The sequence below is a fragment of the Phyllostomus hastatus genome, unplaced genomic scaffold, assembly GCF_019186645.2.
Source record: "Phyllostomus hastatus isolate PE091 unplaced genomic scaffold, TTU_PhHast_1.1 phas_contig_1162, whole genome shotgun sequence".
Classification (NCBI taxonomy): Eukaryota; Metazoa; Chordata; class Mammalia; order Chiroptera; family Phyllostomidae; genus Phyllostomus; species Phyllostomus hastatus.
This window is the reverse complement of record NW_025333537.1, coordinates 3,603,049-3,626,896: the sequence shown is the minus strand read 5'-3', so window position 1 is coordinate 3,626,896 and position 23,848 is coordinate 3,603,049. Positions and strand designations below refer to the sequence as shown.

Below are 23,848 nucleotides of genomic sequence, written 5' to 3'. Positions count from 1 at the left end.
AAATGCCCTCCTGCGTATTCAAAAGAAGGTGCTGATACACGACATGATACTTGGTGTTTGCTTTGTTTCAGCATTAGAGAATAAATAGGTTAGGGTAGGAAATGAGCACCTGAGCCAGCACTCCCCAGAGAATTAAAAGTTGCAAAATAATGTCCTTGAGGAAGGAAAGGCAGAAATCTTAACAGACATGACAGGGATTTAAATAGTGCCCCTGTTGAGTGGAAGTGACAAATGCAGATGGAAATGATTTCCTGGGTGCTGCTGAGGAGGTGGGTGTGGAAATGCAGGACTTTCTACAGTCGTAGGTACATGTGTCTTGTTCTTTTTTGTAATGTAGTGAGACTTTCTCTCAGTCTGGCGGATCTTTGCTGAGCTCCTGCAGTGTGCAGAGGAATAGTGATGATAACTAACACTTCAGAGTTTACTGTTCTCCAGACCTGTTTCCTATGATCAGCACCAAAGTGGTCTCAGACCTATTCAGAGTCACTCACGGTGGAGGCAGGGGAAGGGGTTGTCTTGTTTGGGTCCTAGAGAACAGTTAGACCCAGCGGAGGAAACGGCATCTCATCTTGTACTCCCCAGGGAATAGAGAGTTGCAAACAATGCTTCAGAAGTGAAAGGCAAAAATCTGAACAGGCCTCTTTGCACAGCCTCTGAATCAGCTCTGAAGGTCTCCTCTTCTTACAGGCATCAGAAGTTGAGAGACAGCTCTCCATGCAAGTGCACGCCCTCCGAGAAGACTTTCGGGAGAAAAACTCATCAACCAACCAGCACATCATCCGTCTGGAAAGCCTTCAGGCCGAGGTGAGCCTCTCGTGCCTCATTGGAGGCACCGCATCGGGCCTTTTAGATAAGGAGCCCTCTGAACTGGGAAACAAAACCCTGCTCTATCTGAGATCTCCAGAGAGACATACCTGTGAGAAACCGAATGGGGAACACTTGATCCACGTTCTCTGGGTAGTCTGTTGTCTGGAAAAATCAGGTTGCTCAGAGTGACTGCTGAGTGTTTTGAAATCAGGAATGCCCTACTTTTTACTGAATATGTCAATTCCTCAAAAAACGTCCTTGCCAATCCTACATAGAAGGTAGGGAAGGGAATCGTTCCTTTCTCCACTCCATTTGGGCCCAGTTCAGGCCGCCTTAATGGGGCCTATTCTCACTTACAAAATGAGAGCAATAGAGTATCTGCCTCATAGGGCTGTGGTGAGGATTTGCCAAGTTAATGCGCGGAAAGCACTTGTGTGGTGTTTGGAAGACTGTAATGTCATTGAAGGTGTACGAGAGGCCAGTCAGGGCCCGTGGTCCAGAGTGGGCCTGCAGGAAGAACAAAGCAGCATTCGGAGAGGGTGCTGTGGGAATCCAGGTGTGGGGGGTTAGGAGAAGGGGAGGGTCATACCATCAGCCCACACAGGGGCTCTTTCCTGGGGAGGCTTCTCCCTGATCTGCCCTGAGGACCCCTCAGCCAAGTGCCTGAGAGAGCAGCCCTTCGGCTGAGTTAGACTTTGAGGGCCAGACGAGGGCCAGACGGTGCACCCCACTGGGGTTGCAGAGTCAGCCAACACGGTCATGCCAGAGAGGCAGGCTGCTCCCCAGCCCCACACATGACCTGAAAATGTTTTTCCTAAAGTCTGTCAATGTCTTCTCTTTCCTCCTGCCTCTCGTTCCCTTCCGTCCTCCCTTCCCTTGGAATTCCTGCTGGGACTGAGCAGCAGGTTCTTGAAGTAAGTAGTTTGTTCCACCGGATTTGGCATGCCTGTCTGACCATTTGTGTGCATGACTTGCCATTCAGCCGCCACTGCCAAGGTCTGACTCCTCCCAGGTGCCTGTGTTCTCTCTGGCCCCGCACGCCTCCTCCACTCTTTCTAGACCCTTGTAACACAGGGTCAACCCCAGGAATGTTTGTTGCCAGATTCGGTCACAAGTTTCAGGGTGTGTGTGGTGGGGTGAGGGAGTTGGCCACCTAATGCCAGTTGCTTGCTCCCACTAACACTGCTGCTTTTAAAAGCCAAGTGATGGAATTGTTCATTTCAAATCAGATACTTCATGGGGCCAAAGGGCTGTATTTCAGAACCGTATTACCTCATTGCTTCACTGAGTGGATCTTGGGAAGCAAAGATGATCCATGGGAAGGAAAATGTAAAGGTCAGAGGGTGTTTAAATGAAAATCAGCTGGAGCAAGAATTCCCTTCACGTGGGTAACGTTGCTTCACTGTAGGGAATAGTGGGCCCATTCACAAAAGGGGCCTGTTCCTTTTGGTCCCTTACCCAAGTGCATACTTGAGAGACAGTATTTCTTTGTTTGGTCAGATACCTGATCTCTCTGGACAAAGGCCACATACTTCATTTCCCCAGGACGGCACCCTATCTGATTGATTGGTGGCCATGGAAGATCTGTGCCCTATGAACAGAATTCTAGTGCAGAGAGTAGCCGAAAAGCAGGGGGGAGGTGGGTTTCAGAGGACCTGGGACAAGTAGACATTCATTTCAAAATCTCCCTTGGAAAAGGTCTGCGATTTGTCCTCCTTAGTGAATTGCTATCCGCACTAGAGAGCACGGAGAATATCCTAACCATGTCAGGAGAATATTCACAAGCAAGACACTGGTTGAGAAATCAGTCCAGCAGGGAACTGATTAGTAGGCGGAGCCAAGGGGACCTGCAGGTCTCCAAAGACCCTCCAGGGCCTCCCTGGGCCCTGAGCTGGCCGTGGGGAGTGCTGGTGCAGCTTCTCACCCTGCAGACCTTGAGGCCAGAGAAAACTTGGCATCTCTTTCCTCCTTCCTGTTTTCCAGCTGAAACTGAAGAGACCAGACAGACCTTCCTAAAAGATTTATCTCCCTCTCTCTGGAGACTGGCTAGATAGATATTCAGTGTACAAACATACCAGCCTGTTTAATAAAAGGAGAGAAATTGCTTCTGTTCACAAATTACTTTCTCAAGCATAAAGCACCTCGAGTAAAATCAGTTAACCACTTGTGTCTTTGGCTACTTCCTTCCCAGGACACAGGCTAAAGCGGGCACTGCTTTGTTGTCTGTACCCTGCTAGCTCCCCTGGTAAGTCAGGTCTGAACTGCGAACTCAGAGCCAGACTTGCTAGCAGTGGGAAAAGACGGCCATAGATTATGAAAGCACAGCAGCTCCAGGGGCTAGTGTGGGCCTTGTGCTCATGACTTGAGAAGGAAGAATGGTGCAGCGGGTTAGGTTCCACTCCCTCATAAATTGTGGGGTTGAAGTCAAGGCTTGGGCAGGCCAGGTGGGGCTCCCCTCTGTCTTATCTGTGGAAATTCCAGAGCACTAACTTTCCCTTCCTCTGCCTGGCATCCCACATTCCAGCTTCCCCAAAGCTCTGTTCCCACCCCTTCCCAGACAGGTTTCTAAAGGGAGGGGTTTCCTCTTCAGCTTAGGAGTTCCCAGCTGCTGTCTCAGAGATGGGGGCACCACACCCGTAGGCAGAGCACTCGGAGAGACACAGACGTTCATGTTTGGGAGCTAACCCCTCCCTTCTTCCTACTCATCAGCCTGCTGTAACTCCACACCACCCCCTGGCTCTCCACCCTTGCAGATCAAGATGCTGTCCGATCGGAAACGGGAGCTGGAGCATCGCCTCAGCGCCACTTTAGAGGAAAATGACCTGCTCCAGGGGACCGTGGAGGAGCTACAGGACCGGGTGCTGATCCTGGAGAGGCAGGGCCATGACAAAGACCTGCAGGTACTGGGGCAGAGAAGCTGTTCTGTGGGACCAGAGCCAGATAGAAGAGCACTTAGCTGCCTAGCTAGCGCCACCTCCAGGGTCAGGAGTGGGCGAAGTCCCCCTGCAGGCAACAGTGGTTCTCAGCGCACTCCCTGAGTTAGCTGGTCTGGCTCTGCCCAGAAGAAATGCATCACTACCCACAGGTCATCCTTCCGTTTTGTTCTGAGCCACTAGCTCCTCAAGCAGTTTCACAGAGTTCTTTCTGGGCTATTAACATGGCCGGAACACCGAGACTGTCATTCTGCCTCCTGGGGTTTGTGAAATCCGCTAGAGATTTCTGAGGGGCCTGTGACTTTCTGTGCTTGGCTCACAGTGCTCTCTGCTGCGGCTTCCCCAGGCTGATGGATTTAGTTGGCATGAACCAAGACGGCTGCCCACTGACCAAGGCAAGACTTTATTTCCTGCTTCTGCCAATAGCTGGAAAAGGCACAGGCTGACCCCTTTGTGAGCCTAGTTAGCCTCTTTTTTCTCACTAAGGGAAATTGCTTCATGGCCATATTTGTCCTTATTTGGGAACTGCCACCAGGCCTCAGTGGAATCCCCAAGCTCACGCTTAACAAGAAATAACTCTCTAAACAAGATAATCACTCTCAGTCTCCCCAGAAACAGAGTGTAGCATCAGCTCCCAAGAAAGCTTTGGAGGGCTAGCCTAGGAGTACCCAGGACCAGCGGCTCAGAGTGCCTTGCTTCCCCTTGGGCGTCCTCAGGGCATGCCAGGGAGTGGAGTGGATTGTAGCAGCGTCATTTGTGTGGAGGTGGTCAGCCAAATGTGCTCGAGCACCAGGTGGGCCACTGCCCGAAGACTAGGCCACAGAGAGCCCTCTGGGCTCCGTGGTCAGCTGTTGAGGGAAGCCCTGGGATATGATGGAAGGAAGCATTTTAAGCGAAGATCACTTTTTACTGACACCATCTGATCAGCTACCAACTGAGAGATTAACCTCTTTAAGGGCAAATCAGCAATTTTTCTCCATTTTTTTTAGATTTTATTTCTTTTTAGAGAGAAGGGAAGGAAGGGAAAGAAGGAGAAAAACATCAATGTATGAGAGCTACATCGATTGGTTGCCTCTCACACGCCCCCAACTAGGGACCTGGCCTGCACCCCAGGTATATGCCCTGACTAGGAATTGAACTGGCAACCTTTCAGTTGGCAGGTCAGCACTCAGTCCACTGAGCCACACCAGCCAGGGCTCTCCGTGTTTTTGTACTTCAGCTCAGAGCTTGGCACATAGCAGGACCTACGTTAATAGAACATGGTGCTGGCTAAAGCCTCACAGCAACTTTCAAGATGGGAAGGTATGCTCGTATTTTAAGGTTGATGACAGTATCAGTGGAGTTTGTATTCTGTACAGGGAACAAAGCATGTTTGCATCCATTCTAAAACTGAGGATGAGAAAAAACGAATTGTCTATCCACCGCAGTGCAGGAAGCCTTGGTAGAACCCGCCCCTACCTGCTTTGCTGCTCAGCGATACCTTCTGGCCCTGTCGCTGACCTCTGCAAGTCAGTGTTTCACCAGCATTTGTCACCCCACTAAACACTCTCCTGAGGGTTGCCAAGGTAGAGTATGGAGAGGAGAAGGAAAAGAAATACAAAAAAAAAAAAAAGGAAAAATAGCCCCTGTCTAAAAGAAACTTTCAGTTTAGCATGAATTCACAAATGAGGTGCCCTTATTTCGGATCAGGAAGTGGGGGCTTGGGGTGGGGAAGCACCAGGACCGATGTGGACCATGCGGTAGCTGGCTGGCACAGCGGGCTGGGTGTTGTCTAGAGTCCCAGTCACGCCACATGCGCATCCCCCCACCTGTACCTCCTCTGTCACCTGGCTGGACTTCTTCGAGAAAGAGCGGGTCGCCCACCCGGGGCCTGTAGCAGGTCAGACACTTCCCACTTTGAACTGAAAAATCTGCATTTATGGACTGAATTCTCATCCTTCCCAACTGTTTGTAACTCTTGTTCTGCAGTTCATATGGAACTGTCCTCTGTCCTTCAGCTGCAACTAATCACCAGTGTCCTCCCGAAAACCCTTTCTGTTGCTGAAATGGCCTGTGTCGGTGCAGAAATAAAAATTCCGGCTTACTCAGGTTGACTGTGGCCTTGGAATGTATATAATCCCATGATTTTAATCCTTTTACTCGGCCCAGGAATGAGAGGGGGCCTGAGCAGGCAGGGTAATAAGCCTGCCACAACCAGGGTAGCTTTGACCTGACTCACTGTGTCACTGGGGTTCTGCTGTCAAACAGATTTTTAAACCACTGACCAAATCCAACTTTGTTTTTGTTTTTGTTCAAGCTAAGAGTAGGTATAAAAATTGCTATTGATCAAGGGCTCAATAAATTTTAAAAATCAAGCATTTTGCTACACTCTTAACACCCAGTAAAGACTATTGTCCCTTTAAAGGCCTCTTAACTGCCCTATTTCATACCCATCTGGGCATCGCACAGGCCTGTGCAGGAGCCTCATCCCAGTGAGTGGGCGGGTCAGCAGAGCGCACAGGCCCCACTGTGGTGCGACCCAAAAACCAAGTGACTTGGAGTCCAGACCTTGCTCCGACATGGAGTGTATACTGTTAGGCAAATCACTTGATATCACACCATCTTGGTTCCCTCAGTGTGAAATGAGGAGACTGCCCCCACTTCTGCCAACATTATAAGCATGAATATTGTGAACTTGGACTGTACAAACAAAAGTCATTTGTTGTCTTTCTTGTTCATACATATAAATACAATTAGTGTCATCTTTGTTATATAAAGGATGATGTTTCTGCGCTGGCTGGTGTGGCTCAGTGGATTGAGTGCCAGCCTGGGAACCAAAGGGTCACTGGCTCAATTCCCAGTCAGGGCACATGCCTGGGTTGCAGGCCAGGTCCCCAGTAGGGGGCACGAGAGGCAACCACACATTGATGTTTCTCTCCCTCTCTCCTTCCCTTTCCCTCGCTCTAAAAATAAATAAATAAAATCTTTTTTTTAAAGGATGATATTTCTATTTTACTAGGTTCTTATATTTAATACACTTGCTCTGGTTTGATTCAGTTTTTCTACATAAGTCCATGGATCAGTTATTGACCAGAGAGGGCAGACCTGTCCTGGACTTTTGTTCTCTTGCTGTTATAATTAATTAAGCACCTTTGAGTGTGCATGAGTAATTGAACTAATTTTGTCCAGTGTAGAAGAACTTGTACTTGTCTGTGCTGAACTTTTCCTGCTGAGATGTATGAGGAATTGTCTAGAAAATAATTATAAAGCACTGTGCCAATTTAGCATGCCATTTGTAATCATGCCAAATGCTTCCTAGGAATGTCTTTTTTTTTTTAAACCCTAATTTCTTTTTTCTGAGTTTCCTCAAAACTGGGGCTGGAGGAGTTCCCACTGGACCAGGGGCATTGCTGATCCATGGGAATCGTGCAGAGCGAGCTTGCCTGTTCCTTTTTTATTCTCTGAGCAACCAGGTTTCAAACTCTCCTTAGTTAAGGCACATGCAGACCACTGGTGCCATTACCCAACTGCCCTCCAGTACTGACAGCAGAGGTGAGGCTCTCAAGGAACCTAAAGAATTGGCTGAAGGCTCTGCAAGGCAGCTTGCTCCGCCGTTCTTGAGAACTAGAGCTCTGAGTTGCTGCCTACCCTCCCTTGGTCTCTACAGCTCGGTTGGAGCCACAGGCCCGCCTGGCCAATAGTCTGTGGAAAAAACAGTGAAGTGTCTGCTCTATTTTTAATGAACAGAGAGGTGACCCCAGAAGAGCTATTTTATATGAGGATAAATTAATTAAATTTAAATCCCAAGAAGTTCTTTCCCCCACCCCAGAAATAAAATTGGGGGGGACATAAGGGACAGTCTACAAACACAAGAGTAGGAAGCATCATTCCTGTGCAGGTATAGCATGTGGATGTGTGCATAGCGGTTAGCAAATGGGCTAAGATGCTGCAGTTAAGGTCTAATGTTAGAAGTACAGCGATGGAGTGCGCTCATAAGAGTGTGGCATGTAACAGTCATGGTGGAGTCGGTCCTTACATCCGGCAGTAGTAACATCACCAGGCAGCAGTACCCTGTTTGGACTCCACAGGGAAGGGGCCACAGAGAATGCAGAGAAAGAAAGGAGAAACAGCAGCAACAGAGAGGGAAGGAGCCCTGGTCTGTAAGCTGTGACACCTGCATTGCTGTATCGCTCTCCTCTGAGCCCCAGATGCTGACAAAGGCGCCCCCAGGACTAGAGTGATGCAGAAGGTAGAGACTGCTTTTTCCCATGGGTTTAGGAACTCTTGGTATTACTACCCAGATGTTATTCCAAATCCCACCCCTATCTCTTTTCCAAACAGCCTTAACTTTTTCATTGAAATACGTCATATGTATAGTAAAGCATGCAAGTCTTAAGTGGACAGCCCAATGAATTTTTGTAAGTATATTTACCTGTGTAACCACCCCCCAGCTCAACATAAAGCCTCTTATCAGCCTCCCATAAGCCTCCCTCCCAGGCAACACCCTGCCACTTCCTCAAAAATAAATCTCTATTTTAACTTTCATCTCTTATATCTCAGTAAAATTTGGGCACTTTTTATAAATGGAATCATATATGTATAGTTTTGTGCCTGGCTTTTGCTCAACATTATGTCGATGAAATTCATCCATATTGTGGCATATAGTAGCTGTGTGTTCCTGGTTTTACTACAGTATAGGATTCCAGCACGGGAATATGCCTGTGCTATTCTTACTGGCATTTGGATTGTTTCCCATTTGTGGCTCTTAGGAATAATGCTGCTGTGAACATCCTGTTTGTCTTTTGTTCACATATGTGGTCATTTGTGTTGGGTCTGCACCTCAAGAGTGGACCTGCTGGATCACAGGGCTGGTGTGTATTTCTCTCATTAGAAACGGGCAGTCTTCCAGGGTGGCTGTACGTCTGCCACCCCCACCCGCGGCGAGAGTCCCAGTTGTTCCACATCCTCATTAACTCTTGGTGTTATTACTTTGTTGTGATTTGTTTGTTTATTTTAGCCATTTCTGGTGAAAGCCTAATGGCATGTTACCTGTGTGTGTGTGTGTGTAATTTTTTTTTATGGAGAATGTCAGGCAAACTCAGAAATACAGCAGTGTAATGATGCCCCCACATACCCCACTGCCCAGGTCTACAAACCGTCGATCCCTGACTGGTCCTCGTTACATCCGCTTGCTCCTCTCTTGTATTGTGTTAAAGTAAATCCAAGCATTTTTATGATTTCATCTGTTAATAATATATACCTCTAAATGATAAGAACTTAAAAATGTAACCGCAGGCTTATTACACCTAAATTAACAGTATTTTCTTAATATCATCAAGCATCTAGTCAGTGTTCACATTTTCACTTGTCTTACAAATGTCATGATTACCTTTCACATTTTTATTTGAATCAAAATACAAATTAAAGTAGGTCTGCAGCCTGGCAAGTAGTTACAGAGTCAAGATGGCGGCATAGGTAAATACAGCTCGCCTCCTTGCACAACCACATCAGAATCACAGCTGAAACATAGATCAGCCATCACTCAGAACCATCAGAAACTGAGTTGAATGGAAGTCTGACAAGTATGGAATTAAAGAAGCCACATCCATCCAGACTGGGAGGAGCGGTGAAGATGCAGAACAGGCTGGTCCCACATCCACATGTAGTGGATGGAAATTTGGAAGGGATATTTCAGGAGTAAGGAGTCTCAGCCCCACAGCAGGCCCCCCAGGCCAGGGTTCCAGTGCCAGGAATAAGTTCCCGTAATTTCTGGCTGCAAAAACCAGTAGGGATTGAGTCAGTAGAAGAAACTTCCAGAGTCCCAAGCAGTTTTCCTTAAAGAACACACACACAGACTTACTCAGATTCACTCTCTGTGAGTTATAGCACCGAGTAGGAGCTGGAAAGGCACCAGTGGCATATGAGGAGGAACTGAAGTGTCTGGCATCAAGGTGAGAGCTGAGGAACAGCTCTCTCCCAGCCAAAAAGACAGGCAGAGGCCATTGTTCCTTTCTGAGCCCTCCCCACACAGAGCCACAGAGCTGGAAGGCTGGTACCATATCTGAGACTCCATCAACATGACTAACACTGTTTGCCCCACACTGGAGATCCCCTGAGACTCCATCCCACCCAACTTATGGGCCCACCCAAATTGTTAACTGTGACTTTTCCATATGAATGGCAGGTCTTGGCTCATGCTTCACAACTTCCTAGATCCTATCAAACAAATAGCCAGGCTCAGTGAGCCTCCAGCCCTCACACCTCTTGCTAAGTGGTCCCAGGAACAGCACTAGCAGCAGCCAGCCTAGATTCACAGATTGGCTTCACCTGGGACTCTCTAAGCCCAGCCCGAGTAGCCAACATCTCAGTGCATTATAGCTTAGGCAGGGTGGTCCTGGGCAGAGCACAGGTGGGGACTGATCTTGGCCTGCACCTTCTGGGAAACCCCAGAGCCTGCACACCCAGTGGGCAGCTACAGACCATGCTGGAGCACTGCCACCCTGCCTCTGCACAGCTGATCCTCCACAGAGGGCGGAGGTTGGTGGTCAGTGGTCACAGCCAATCTTCGCAGCTGAATGCCTACGTAAATCCCTCCCATTGATCTGCCAACAGCAACCAAGGCTCAACTACAAGAGGAGGGTGTACTCAGCCCACATGGAGGGTACACCTGGAGTACCCAGAGTCCTAAACAAGATGGAGGCAAAGAGGCCCACACCAAGACACATCATAATTAAAATGCCAAAAGTTAGAGACTCTTAAAAGCAGCAAAAGAAGTTAGTTACCTACAGGGGCATCCCCATAAGACTACTGGTTTCTCAAGAAAAACTTTGGACTTCTGGACAAGATGGAGGTGTAGGTAGACACACTTTGCCCTCCTTGCACAACCAAAAGAAGGACAACAACAAATTTAAAAACAAAAAATAACCAGAACTGCCAGAAAATCAAACTGTACGGAAGTCCTACAACCAAGGAGCTAAAGTAGAAACATTCATCCAGACTGGTAGGAGAGGCGGAGACAGGCAGCCTGGGCAGAGAGGACTCACCAAAAGGCAGCAGCTGGAGGACTCAGGCAGGCGGGTTAGCGGTCAGCAGAGCCATTGGTCCCACATTCACGTGCAGATAAACCAGGAGGAACAACTAGGGAGCGAGACAGACGGTGCAACCCAGGGTTCCAGCGCAGGGAAATAAAGCCTCAAACCTCTGATTGAAAACACCTGTGGGAGTTGAAGCAGCAGAAGAAACTCCCAACTTCACAGGAGAGTTCATTGGAGGCACCCACAGGGTCCTAGAACATACACAAACCAACCCGCCCAGGAGTCAGCACCAGAAGGGCCCAATTTGCTTGTGGGTAGTGGGAAAAGTGACTGAAAGCCAGCAGGGAGCTGAGCAAGCGGCACTCTTCCCTCTCCGACCCCTCCCCCACATACAGCACCATAATGCAGTGACATGGGTTGCCCCGCCCCCTTAACAACATCACAGCTGCACCAAGACAAAAAAATATGGCCCAAATGAAAGAATAGATCAAAGCTCCAGAAAAAAATACAACTAAGTGATGAAAAGATAGCCAGCCTATCAGATGCAGAGTTCAAAACACTGGTAATCAGGATGCTCACAGAAATGGCTGAGTATGGTCACAAAATAATGGAAAAGGTGAAGGCTATGAAAAGTGAAATCAAGGAAGTGCACGGGGAACCAACAGTGACAAGAAAGAAACCAGGACTCAAATCAATGGTTTGGAGCAGAAGGAAGAAATAAACATTCAACCACACAGAATAAACAAGAATTCAAAAGAATGAGGAGAGGCTTGGGAACCTTTGAGACAACTTTAAATATTCCAACATCCAAAACATAAGGGTGCCAGAAGGAGAAGAGGAAGAGCAAGAAATTGAAAACTTATTTGAAAACATAATGAAGGAGAACTTCCCTAATCTGGCAAAGGAAATAGACTTTCAGGAAGTCCAGGAAGCTCAGAATCCCAAAAAAGCTGTTCCCAAGGAAGCACACACCAAGGCATATCATAATTACATTACCCAAGATTAAAGAGAGGGAGAGAATCTTAAAAGCAGCAAGAGGAAAGGAGACAGTTTCCCACAAAGGAGTTCCCATCAGACTGTCAGCTGATTTCTCAAAAGAAACCTTAAAGGCAAGAAGGGACTGGAAGGAAGTATTCGAAGTCATGAAAGGCAAGGACCTGTATCCAAGATTACTCTATCCAGCAAAGCTATGATTTAGAATGGAAGGGCAGATAAAGTGCTTCCCAAATAAGATCAAGTTAAAGGAGTTCATCATCACCAAACGCTTATTATGTGAAACTAAGAAAAAGAAGATCCAAAATATGAACAGTAAAATGACAACAAACTCAACTATCAACAGCCAAACCTAAAAACAAAAAACAAAAACAAACTAAGCAAACAACTAGAACAGGAACAGAATCACAGAAATGGAGATCACCTGGAGGGTTATCAGTGGGGAGGGGGAGAATGGGGGGGAAGATACAGAGAATAAGAAGCATAAATGGTAGGTACAAAATAGACAGGGTGGGGGTTGAGAATAGCATGGGAAATGGAGAAGCCAAAGAACTTATATGTATGACCCATGGACATGAACTAAGGCGGGGGGGAGAGATGCAAGTTGGAGGGGGGGTGCAAGGCAGAGGGAACTAAAGGGGGGAAATGGGACAACTGTAATAACATAATCAATAAAACGTATTTAAAAGGAAAAAAAGAAACTTTGCAGGCTAGAAGGGATTGGCAAGAAATATTCAAAGTCATGAAAAGGGATCTACAGCCAAGATTGCACTACCCAGCGAAGATGTCATTGAGAATGGAAGGTCAGATCAAGTTCTTCCCAGACAAGAAAAAAAACTAAAGTTCATCATCACCCAACTATTATATGAAATGTTAAAGGGACTTATTTAAGAAAGAGAACAAGATCAAAACTATGAACAATAAAATGGTAATAAATACATACCTATCTACAACTGAATCTAAAGAACAAACTAAGCAAACAAGAACAGAAAGAATAATGGATATGGAGAGTGGTTTGAAGTTTGCCAGGTGGGAGGGGGTGTCAGGGAATGGGTGAAGAGGGAGGGGATTAAGAAGTACAAATAGGGCCTGGCTGGTGTAGCTCAGTGGATTGAGCACGGACTGCAAACCAAACGGTCACTGGTTTGATGCCCAGGCAGGGCACATGCTGGGTTGCAGGCCAGGTCCTCAGTGGGGGCTATGAGAGGCAACCACACATTGATGTTTCTCTTTCTCTCTTTCTCCCTCCCTTCCCCTCTCTAAAAATAAATAAATAAATAAATAAATAAATAAACTTTTAAAAATACATTTAAAAAAAAGAAGTACAAATAGGTAGTTCCAGAGTAGCCATGGGGATGTAGAGGGATGTAGAGGGGATGCATAGGAAACGGAGTAGCCAGAGAACTTACACTCATTACGTATGGACGTAGACAATGATGTGGGGATGGCCTGAGGGGGGAGGTGCTGGGTGGAGGGGGACAAAAGGGGAAAAAAATGGGACAACTGTAATAGTATAATCAATAAAAAATAATTTTAAAAAAGTGGTAGTTGCAAACCAGTCATGGGGAAGTAAGTAAAACATAAAAATATAGTCAGTAATATTGTAATAACTACGTATGATGCCATTTGGGGTACTGGAAATAGTGAGTGGAATGCTATGTAAAGTATAAGATTGTTTAACCACTAAGCTATACACCCAAAACATTCATTCCTAGGCAACAAAAAATAAATAAAATAGTGTAAAAAAAAAGTAGGCCTACACATTGCAGTTGGTTGGTGTCTCTTAAACCTCTTTTAATCTATAGGTTCCCCTTTATCTTTTTTTTTTCCTGGAAATGTATCTGTTGAGGAAACGGAGCTGTTTGCCCTGTAGAATCTCCTCAGTCTGAGTTCTGCAGACTGTGTCCCCCTCGTGTAGTCGAGCATGTTTCTCCCTCTGTATTTTTCTGTAAATTGGTGGTTGGATCTAGAAACACGATCAGGCTCTGGGTCCGCATTCCGTGTTTGTCTTGGTTTTGACAAGCCTTACTCCCATTTGCTGTCTCCTTGAAAGCTGCATCAAAGCCAGCTGGAGCTCCAGGAGGTGCGCCTCTCCTACCGCCAGCTGCAGGTGAAGGTGGACGAGCTCACCGAGGAGAGGAGCCTGCAGAGCTCCGCCGCCACCAGCACGTCGCTCCTGTCCGAGATCGAGCAGAGCATGGAGGCCGAGGAGCTGGAGCAAGAGAGAGAGCAGGTACTGACATCTCTGTCACTCTGGCATGTGAGGCTGCCTTGGGACGGGGACAGGCCCTGGACTTCAGGAGCCCGACGGCCCGCCTGTTGCCCAGTGCCTACTGTTTCTGCTTTAGCCTGTGCACACCCCTAGGCCTGCAGGCTAGAGCCGCCACGAAACAGGCCCTGAGCGAAGCATGTCCCTGGCTCATTCTCACCCCAGTGCCTCTTGGGAAATGCTGGTTAACTAATCACTAGCTTCATATCCCTTATACTTGCAAGGTTCTAGATCATTTGTGATCCATCCACTTGGCCTTTTTTCATACTACTCATAACCACTCATTCCACTCATCTTTCACTGACTCCCACCAAAGTAGATGACTCTATAAAGAAGTGCTTTGTTTGGCAGAATGGTAGGGGAATGGAGGGCAGGGGAAATAAGAACTGGGAGTCTGTGTAGGTGTCCCAGGCCCATATAACTATCAGCATTTCTTGGAACAGGTGATTTAAAAGAACAAAAACTTTCTCCTAAAACAGTATCTTAGACACTCGGGTTCACATCCTGGGGAGTGGATGACCAGGTGGCAGTATTTTCCAGAGCCCATAATCAAGAATAATTTTTTGTGGGCAGCTGAGACTGCAGCTCTGGGAAGCCTACTGCCAGGTTCGCTATCTCTGCTCACACCTTCGAGGAAATGACAGTGCTGACTCGGCCGTCTCCACGGACTCCTCAATGGACGAGTCTTCGGAAACCTCGTCTGCCAAGGATGTGCCAGCCGGTAGCTTGCGCACTGCTCTCAGCGAGCTCAAGAGGCTGATACAGAGCATCGTGGATGGCATGGAGCCCACGGTAAGAGGCCAGGCTGAGAAGCTCCTTATCCCACAGGACCCGGCTAGTGGGAGCTTGAAACCAAGCACAGAGAGGAGTGGTGAGGCTCACCCTGGAAATGGAACCTTTATAAAACCTGCAAGAATTTCTTCTGTGCCCATGTCATTTGAGAGCATTGAGGGGCTGAGTGCCAGGGAACAGGAGGCATCTCCCTGCAGACACCAGGAGACACGTAGAGTCCTTTCTGCATGTAGTTTGTACAGGCCATGGTGGTCTCAAGTTCAAGGGCTTTCCTTGGAAGCTTTAAATATAGAACTTTGGATCCAGGCAAAAACTGCAAGTTCCTTTTCTACAGCCCATTGGTCCTAGTGGTGGGGTAGCTATAAACAGGCATACTTAAAAAGTCCTGAAGCTTCTGCTAAAAATGTGTAAGTGAGCACCGAGAGCTGCGAAGATCAACAAGAGGGGCCTTCCAGAGTCCCAGATGTGGCTGCTCTTGTGGAGGAGAGAAACATTCCCATGGGCTCCTGGCAGACTGGGGTTTCTTCTGGCCTCATGACAGCTTTCTGCCAGCCTTACTCTCCATTCACATTCCTGCTCCCGGGCTGCTGTTCTCAGGTTTCACCCTCCTACGGAATAGTTGTGTCTTTGGCCTGTGCTGGGTGAAGGGAGATGAAAGGGTAGCCGTGCTTATCGGCATGGGCCCCGTCTACCTGTGCAGTGGGCTGCAAGAGGGAGGCGGGTCATGCTGGGGAAAGGGAGCTGTTCTGTTCCTGCAGCACAGTTTCCCTTCCCTGAAGCCTGAAACAAAACAAAACAAAAAAAAGCAAATGTGTAGCTGCTGTTTGCAGATGGAGCAAGAGATTTTCTTCTCTAACCCTTTCTTTCTCTCCTTCCTGCTCTCCATCCCATCTCCTGTGGTCTTGCTCCCCCCTGAACTGAACCATCTCTCTGCTCCCCTCCTCGTTGCCCCCTCCACCCTCACCAACTCTGCTCCCTGTCCTCTCCATCCCTTCACTAACCATCTCCCCGTCCCCCTCCACTCTCACCATCTCCCTGGTTGTCTGGCTCGCTCTCTTCTGCTGTCAGAGCTCCCGGAGAATTGACGATGACTCCTTAGAAGAACAGATAAGGCAGACCAGTGAGGATTCGAGAGCCCTAAGGGAGCTCATGGAGGGAGAGAGGGGTAAATTGAGGCAAAGCCTAGAGGAACTGCAGCGACTCCACAGTCAGGTGAGCACCCGTCCTCAGTCTGGTGCCCGAGGCGTGCACGTCTCCCGGGCTCTCTGGGGACCCTTGTGAGTTTCACTCCCCCATGTCTATTTGAGAAGCGGGTTTCCTCTGACAGATCCTCGGGACAGTGACCTATGGTTGAGTTGAGCGGGGTATTTAAGAGAAGAAGCCAGTTCCCTGGTTTAGCCCCAAGTAATTGTCTGGGATAAGAATAGCAGCCTCCCAGAGAGCCGGAATCACCTGGTGGAGGCTGACAGCTGGAAGGGCCGCAGCTCCAGGACACTCAGGGAAGTTGTCCCAGCAGCGCTCAGGCAGGGAAGTTCGCACATCAAGGCTTGCTCCTCGCAGGCCTCCTCTCTGTGTAAAGGCTGCCACTGCTGCCAGCCCGGCTTTCAGCTCTAGCAGCGCTGCTGCTGCTCTTGCTGCTGCTTCCCTGTTTGGTCACGATTTCATCTCAGAGAGAACGCTGGGGAAAGGACATCTATATTCTGATCTGAAAAGTTATAAAGAGCTTAGGAGCCAGCCCTGCCCAGAAAGTTGTTTCTAAAATGTACCCTAGGAGAAGAACACAGGCTCTTTCTTTGGACTAGGGTCATGCGTAGAGGTTCCGTCCCACTTGGGGCGGACATCAAACGGGCAGTATGTTTAAACCCTGCCCCCTTTCGTTCTTGTCCGAAGCTAGTCATCCCTCTCCGCTCCACAAGACTGATAGAAAGTGGGATTTAAGCGTGGCCTCCACTTCAGTCAGTGTTACCTAAAGGATCGTGCAGAAACAAACTCCTGTGTTTTAGGGGGGTCATCCCCATTAAACTGACTTCCTGTAGCATTCTCCTGGCAGACACGGGGAGTCCCACCCACAGCCATTACTGCACTCACGGTGCGTGGCCAGATAACAAGGACAGAGAGAAGCTGTTGAAAGCTGTGACAAGCTTGGGGCATGGGTCTGGGCAGCCCAGTGCATTCTCACGCCTCAGACCTAGCCCTCGGGTGGTCATTTGGCCAGGAAGTGGTTCAGACTCAGGGACAGATCTTTGAAACTAGAAGAATAAAATGCAAGAGAACGTGGATCTGAACGTTCTTCAGATTAAAGGAAGTTTTATTTATTTTAATGCCTATTTAAATTTCTGTGGGGTGCTTCTACTTATCAGCTGCCTGGTATCGGCTGGTGTTTTGTTTTGTTGCTTCTTGGAATTAATGAAACTGGAAACACTAGAGGGCATCATTTCATTCAGAAGCATAAGCAAGGTGTAGGCTGGTTTATCTGTGGGGCCTCTTAGCCCAGTCCCAGGCCAGGAAGCCAGCTTGGGGGAGGTGCAGTGAAAAACACCATCCCAGTCTGGTCCTTTGGCTCTCTCAGGCTTGACCAGAGTGCTCGCCGCTTACTCCAGAAGGGGTGCGGAAACACAAGGAGCGTGGGCTGGGAGCAGTCAAGGCCTTCACTAATGACATTTTGGGGACCCTCCTTGATAAAGGCTCAGTGTGTTCTCTCCCCTCCGTCCTCCTAGCACCCGCCCGATTTCAGACCCTGAAGGTCTGAAAGCTCTGGCCAGCACTTCCCCCATCCCAACCAATCACCGTCCACAAGCTTTGGATCGACCTTCCTGAAGCTGGACTTGAAAATGGGACACCCCTTACAGGTTCTGGGTTGGCGTCCCATCACCGAGTAGCCGGAAGCCTCCAGCCCTCGTGGCCCCCACGGTCTGGCTGCATCCCAGCACCGGCCGCCTTTCCTATTGTTGCCTCCCCACCTGCTTTGAGTCAGCAGAACTGAACACAGGGCACCCGGTTCCCAGTCCTACATCGGGGTGTTTTCTCTGGCCTTCTCCACCCTGAGGACTCTGCTGCCGCTTGCACGCGTCTCAGCCTCCCTCATCTTCAAGTTCCTGAGAAGGCTGCGCGTCCTCCTTGAAACTCTCTGACTCCCTTCCTCCGGGAGCCACCCTGGCCCTGCTTTGTTCTGGTCCTGGCGCACAGCTCACCTTCCCAGCCAGACCTTAGGCCCTGACGCAGACTAACCCAAATCTGACGTTTCTTACCTTCTTCCGGAGCATCTAGCACAGTGCCTTGCCTACAGTGGGTACTCGAATAATTGTGAAACAAAAGGGCAAATAAAGCCCTAGACAGATAACTTTGGGACCTTTTCTTTGATGGCATTCAATCACGAGGACACCCACCTTATTTGGGAAAAGTGGATTTAGGAGTGGCTGTAACTTGTCACTGTGTCCTCATAACTGCCGTCGGCAAGTAGGTCCCTGTGGTGGGCGAAGAAGGGAGTGGAGCTCACAGCCGTGTGCGCTGGGCTCTGGGTGTTACTCATCTCATTCGAGCCTCACAGCAACCTGATGGTGGGAAATAGCTACTTTCATCCCCACTTTTTATGAAAAGTGTGGTAGCTCAGAGAGGTGAGTCCCATGTCATGTTTAGATAGCTGGCTGGCTCTGTCTCAACCAGCCAGGTTTTCCAGGTCAAAGCAAAAAGTTCGTGTTGAATTTTATCTGGAGCGTGTTGGCATTTCCTGCCCAGCATGTACTTTTATCTGTCACTCACTCAGCTGGCGGAACACCTGGCAGGCCCACGGCCAGCCCAGGTCACGTCGGGGCTTGTTTGTGCTTCAGAGGCCTGGCCGACTCTGCCAGGTGCTTTCTGGGTCTCGGGTTCTGGGCTGCCAAGCTGCAGAACCTGCTGACAAACAGGGAGAGGCTGGGCGTCTCACCTGCTGCCATGTCTGACTCTGGGTCAGCCGTGTGCATGTGCCGCGGCCTCCACAGGGGCCCCTGCCTGTTCTTCTGCGAGGCCGCCCACCCCGCCCGTCTGAGCTGTCCCCACCTCAAAAGCCCAGAGCACCAGGCACCAAGCACCGGTTCCCGAGGCTCTGATGTTCCCTCCCAGGCACCTCCCAGTACAAAATCCATTGCCCACAGTGACAACAAATTGTCCTGTATCCCTCCTCATTGGTGGGTGTCCTCTGATTGCCCAGTGGGGGCTCCCCCAGGAGCTGGCACCTCTGCCGTCCCAGTCTGGGAGTGGGAAGTGTCTACAGGGAAATTGATCTTCAGCCTTAATCCTGGGGTTTTTGCTTGGTTTTATTCTGTCTGAGGATGGCTAGGCCTGGGACTTAAAGAGCAGAGGAGTAAACCGAAAAATGACATCTCTCCCTGAGTTGGAGAGACAGACCTTAGGGATAGATCCCTCCCTTGGAAAATGTGAAAGCATGTGTAATATTTAACAAGAGGGCAGGGTCCAGCATCCTGACTCCAGCCCGACCCGATCAGCTCCAAGCAGAAGGGGCACCCACTCTTCAGTCACTCAACGAATGCTCACTGACAGCTCTGCCAGTCAGGGTTTCTGGTTGCAGACAACAGAAATCACTTAGCTTAATTTGAGCAGCAGAATGTATGGGAATTAAACCTGACAGCTTACAGCATAACAGGGAGGTTGGCGAACTGAACTTCCAAACAGGAAGGACCCGTGGGAAGGAGGGCAGCAGTCTGCTGTCTGTGGGATGATTTCCCGAAGGCCTGTGGCTTTGCTGTCCTGTCATGAGGCAGTTGTGACAGGCAGGTCTAGGGTTCTTACCTAAGTGTCTTGGGAACAAGGTTTCTCCTCTTTGGACTTCCTTAGTGGGGGAGGGCGTGTCCTGTCTCCCACCAACACATGCAACCAGGAATACCCCCAGAATAGGGAGAGATTTGGGGTGATGACTAGTCAAAAAACCACTACTGTCCACTCACTGCACAGACATTTTGGGATTAAGCATTATACAGAGTCAGGCTCTGCCATCGCAGAACCCAAGGTCTGTAGGGCCACCACACAGTGAGGGGGTAAGCTGTGGTCTCCAAGGGAGCCTTCCCCCCCCCCCACAGGACACAGATTCCACAGGACAGAATCTGGCGCCATTCTCCAAGGCATAGAGCACAGAGAAGGTGACAGGTTCGAAGTGAAAGGTGATAACATCAGTTAGGTGTCTGACTTACAAGTGGCTTTGACCTGGAAAATAGACTGAAGATGGGAACCAGGGCCCAGTGCATAACAGTGCTCCTTACTGGAAACAAAACTTGAGTTTCTACCCCAGCAATGGTGTCTCAGAGCCCTGATGCGAGTGTAGCTCTCACTCATTAGTTCCCTGGGACTGCCTTGAGATGAAAGAGGTGCTGCGGTAGGCTGTGTACAAAGAGGATCTGGCCCCATGGCTGTAGTCCAGGGCCACCGAGCTCCAGCCCAGCATGTGGCATCCTTTCTCCAGGAGAGAGGGGCCTCTCGGGGCAGAGGGCAGCGGGAAGCTACCAGCCTGCATGGCTCCCAGGCCCTGAACCTGCCTGGGGCCTCTCGCTCCTTTCTCCCCCCGGAGGGAAATAGTCCAGGCCCACCGCAGCGGTGCCATCACGTTCATCCCTTTGGTCTCCCTTCAGGTAACACTGCTGAGTGTGGAGATGACTGCACTGAAGGAGGAGAGAGACCGACTCAGAGTGACATCTGAGGACAAGGAACCAAAGGAGCAGCTTCAGAAGGCCATCAGGGACCGGGACGAAGCTATTGCGAAGTGAGTGAGCGTGGCTAGTTTTATTCTTCTTTCATCACAAGTAACATGAGTGTGTGGTCAGCTTTAAAAGTTAGCTCATACAGGAGACTATGAACGTGAAACTGAGCGTTTCCCTGCTCCCCACCCTCCCCTAATCCTGTTCTTCTCTCCAGACACTACTGGTGAAAGTGGGTGTGCATTCCTCGCAGACTTTTTTCCTGTGCATATGCAGGTGTATATGGAATGCAATTGTCGTGGGCTTTTTAAAAAGATGTTATTTATTTACTTTCAGAGAGGGGAAAGGAGGGAGAAAGAGAGAGAGAGAAACAGCAATTGGTTCCCTCTCATGCCCCCAGCTGGGGACCTGGCCCACAATGCAGGCATGTGTCCTGACTGGGAATCAAACTGGAGACCTTTCAGTTCGCAGGCCGGCGCTCAATCCTCTGAGCCGCAGCAGCCAGGAGAATAGAATGAAGATGGAGAACAGGGCCCCGGACGGTTAAAGCCTGGGCCCTGGTTCCCATCTTCATTCTATTCTCCAGGTCAAAGCCACTTGTAAGTCAGACACCTAACCAATGTTATCACCTTTCACTTCGAACCTGTCACTGTCTCTGTGCTCCATGCCTCGGAGAACCGCACCAGATCCCATCCTATGGGGGGAGGCTCCCTTGGAGACCACAGCTTACCCCCTCACTGTGTGGTGGCCCTGCAGACCTTGGGCTTTTTAAACGCGTCAGTGGATGATGCTCCTCCACATGTCTTGTTTTTCCCCCACCTGCATCTCGGAGAACCTCCCAATTTCATGATACATATCTACCTCACCTTTTTTATTTTAGGGGCTTTTATTCTTTTATTATGGACATTTTCAAGCATACACAAAGTGGGGGGGAGCTGGACCCCTGCTTACCCATCTCTCAGCTCCAACACTAATCAGCATGTGGCTGGTGCTTTACATCTCCGTGCAGTGCCGAGGAAGATCAGGAGACATCCTGTCCCCCGGTCTGTAATCACTTCAGCATGGGTCTCTACCAGGAAACGACGCTTTTTGTAAAGCACTCAACCACAATACAGTTATCACACCTGAAAAAACTCACAATTTCTTACGTCATCTGGTTCGAGGGTTCAGGTTTCCCCAGTTGTCCCATAAATGTCTTTATAATTGAGTAGACTCAGGCTTCAAAGCCCACTTAATGCATTTACTTGCTATGTCCCAATAGTCTGTTATGCTCTACTCCATCTTCAGGTGAGGCCCTGCATCGGGCACTTTCTGGAAGAAGACACCCCCCACCCCGGCCCCACCCACCCACCCACCCACCGACGCCACTCCCGGAGCAGCTGCCGCCCCTCCGCGGGGCTCCGGCAGCGTTAGTCAGTGCATTGCGAGGTCTCCGGGTTGCTCGCGGCGCCGCCTGCCGGGAGCTCGGGAGGCTGCAGAGGGGCGGGGCGCCGCGCCAGGGGTTCGCTCCGGCAGGCCGGGCGTCCATGGCAACCGGCTCAGGAGGATTTCCGGTTTGCCATTGGCCAATGGCAGCCGACGTGATGTGGCGTCCTAGCCTCCGTGTTTATTGGACAGGCTCAGTTCCAGTCCCTACAGCCGCAGTGCGGTGCCCGCCCTTGCCGGGCGGTGCGGGCAGTGTGGGCTGGGCTGGCTGTCCTGAGCTGCATCTCCAGAAAGGGCTGGCGGGGCGCCGTTCTGGAGCGGTGGGGGTGTCGGGGGGTGACTGACTACACAGTGGGCCAAGGGGCCAGTGAGGACCTGCTGGTCACGGTGGTGGCGTGAACTGGCTTGACCTCAACTGCCCCGCCTCGGGCGGCGCTTAGCTTGGTGCTCATTGGAGTACTTTTCTCTCATGCTGCAGCTGGGCTGTCTCTGCACGCGGGTCCTCTAGCTGTCCTTGGGCGTGCACATTTGTCGCTGGCCCTGTGCAGTGAAGATACTTTTGCTAGTTTTTGTCGTGTTGAATGCAAAAAGGAACAGTTGACGAAGACGAGGACTAAATGCCCCTTTGGGCAGGGAGCCAACCCGTGCCACCTCCGCAGAGGCGGTGCAGCTTCCTGCACTTTCTGTTCCTGTTCCTAGTCCCCCACCCCTCACACCAAAAAATTAATATTCTTTTTCATTGGTGTATAATGTAGCAGTGTTGGGAAGTTTTACAAAGTAATGTGTGAAACATTTCAAAATGTAAAAATACAGCGTGCATGTAAGTGGATGAGTGGGAGCAATTACCCACCAAGGTGCAGTTGCTGGGGGCCATGGCCTGCAACCCAGGCATGTGCCCTGACTGGGAATCGAGCCTGTGATGCTTTGGTTCACAGCCCGCGCTCAATCCACTGAGCTCTGCCAGGCAGGGCTCAGGTCTTTTTTCTTGAGCAGAGCAAGTATTTCAGACCTTGCTTTTTGGCGCTTTCCTCCCCTAGGCCCAGATACATTGTAAGTAATTTACCACCAGCCCCTTAGTCGTTGGCTACGATGATTAGCTGAGAGGTGATGATCTCCCCTGTGGCCACCTTTGCATACAGGAGTATCTCTCAGATCCCTTAAGAAGGGTATTGCTAAGTGAAAAGGAGGGGACCAGGAGGACAAGGTCCCACCTCCCATAGGGATCAGCTTTGCGGGGCAAGGATCAGCAGCTTCCTAGTGCTGTGTGAGGCCTTTGATCTCCTCCGGGTTCTGGTCCTGATTTAAGCGTCATGCCCTTAACCACTTCATCTGTGAGCTGGGCAGACACATCATCCTTTCCCCTTTAGGTCAGTTAGGGAAATTGAGAAAACGTCTGTGAAAATGTGCTACAGACTTTCCAGCCTTCTGCAAGTTACATCATAGTTACTGTTACTGTTTGTTGTGAGTTTAAGGTCAGAGCACCTTTCCTCATCTTGTGGACTCCAGGTGTCCTAGGTAAGAACCCACTGCTCTGGCATGGGGTATCCATAGTCACTGTGGCGTGTGTTTTCAGGAAAAATGCTGTGGAGCTGGAACTCGCCAAATGCAAGATGGACATGATGTCTCTGAACAGCCAGCTGCTGGATGCCATTCAGCAGAAACTGAACCTTTCGCAGCAGCTTGAGGCTTGGCAGGTAAGGGAAGGGAGGACGAGGCTCTAGGAGGAGTCTGTGACACGGGCAGAGTTGGTGTTACTGGAGGGGGCCGGTGTGCATGGGCGAGCAGCAACCACAGTCTTCACTTGCTGAAATGCAGAGCTGTTGCTGCCCCAGGTCCTGGGGAAGGATGCCTGAGGTTACTCTCGGAGCAGTGAACCCCAGGTTGTGCCGCTTGGGGCAGGGGCCTCCTTCCACTGATCATCACGGCTTT

At 49.7% G+C, this 23,848-nt stretch overlaps 1 protein-coding gene across 4 annotated transcripts in view; it reads left to right on the top strand.

Annotated features, from left to right (window-relative positions):
* Positions 1-23,848, top strand: part of BICDL1 (BICD family like cargo adaptor 1) — a 78,563-nt gene that overhangs the window by 50,547 nt on the left and 4,168 nt on the right. Inside the window, exons 3-10 of one of the 4 annotated variants that reach the window (XM_045841902.1) lie at positions 688-804; positions 1,710-1,721; positions 3,561-3,707; positions 13,800-13,979; positions 14,589-14,807; positions 15,876-16,019; positions 20,429-20,559; positions 23,493-23,613. In XM_045841902.1, the coding sequence (XP_045697858.1) occupies positions 688-804; positions 1,710-1,721; positions 3,561-3,707; positions 13,800-13,979; positions 14,589-14,807; positions 15,876-16,019; positions 20,429-20,559; positions 23,493-23,613 (1,071 nt within the window). The remainder of the gene's footprint in view (positions 1-687; positions 805-1,709; positions 1,722-3,560; positions 3,708-13,799; positions 13,980-14,588; positions 14,808-15,875; positions 16,020-20,428; positions 20,560-23,492; positions 23,614-23,848) is intronic. The other 3 variants (XM_045841913.1, XM_045841924.1, XM_045841933.1) reach the window with 3 other exon arrangements.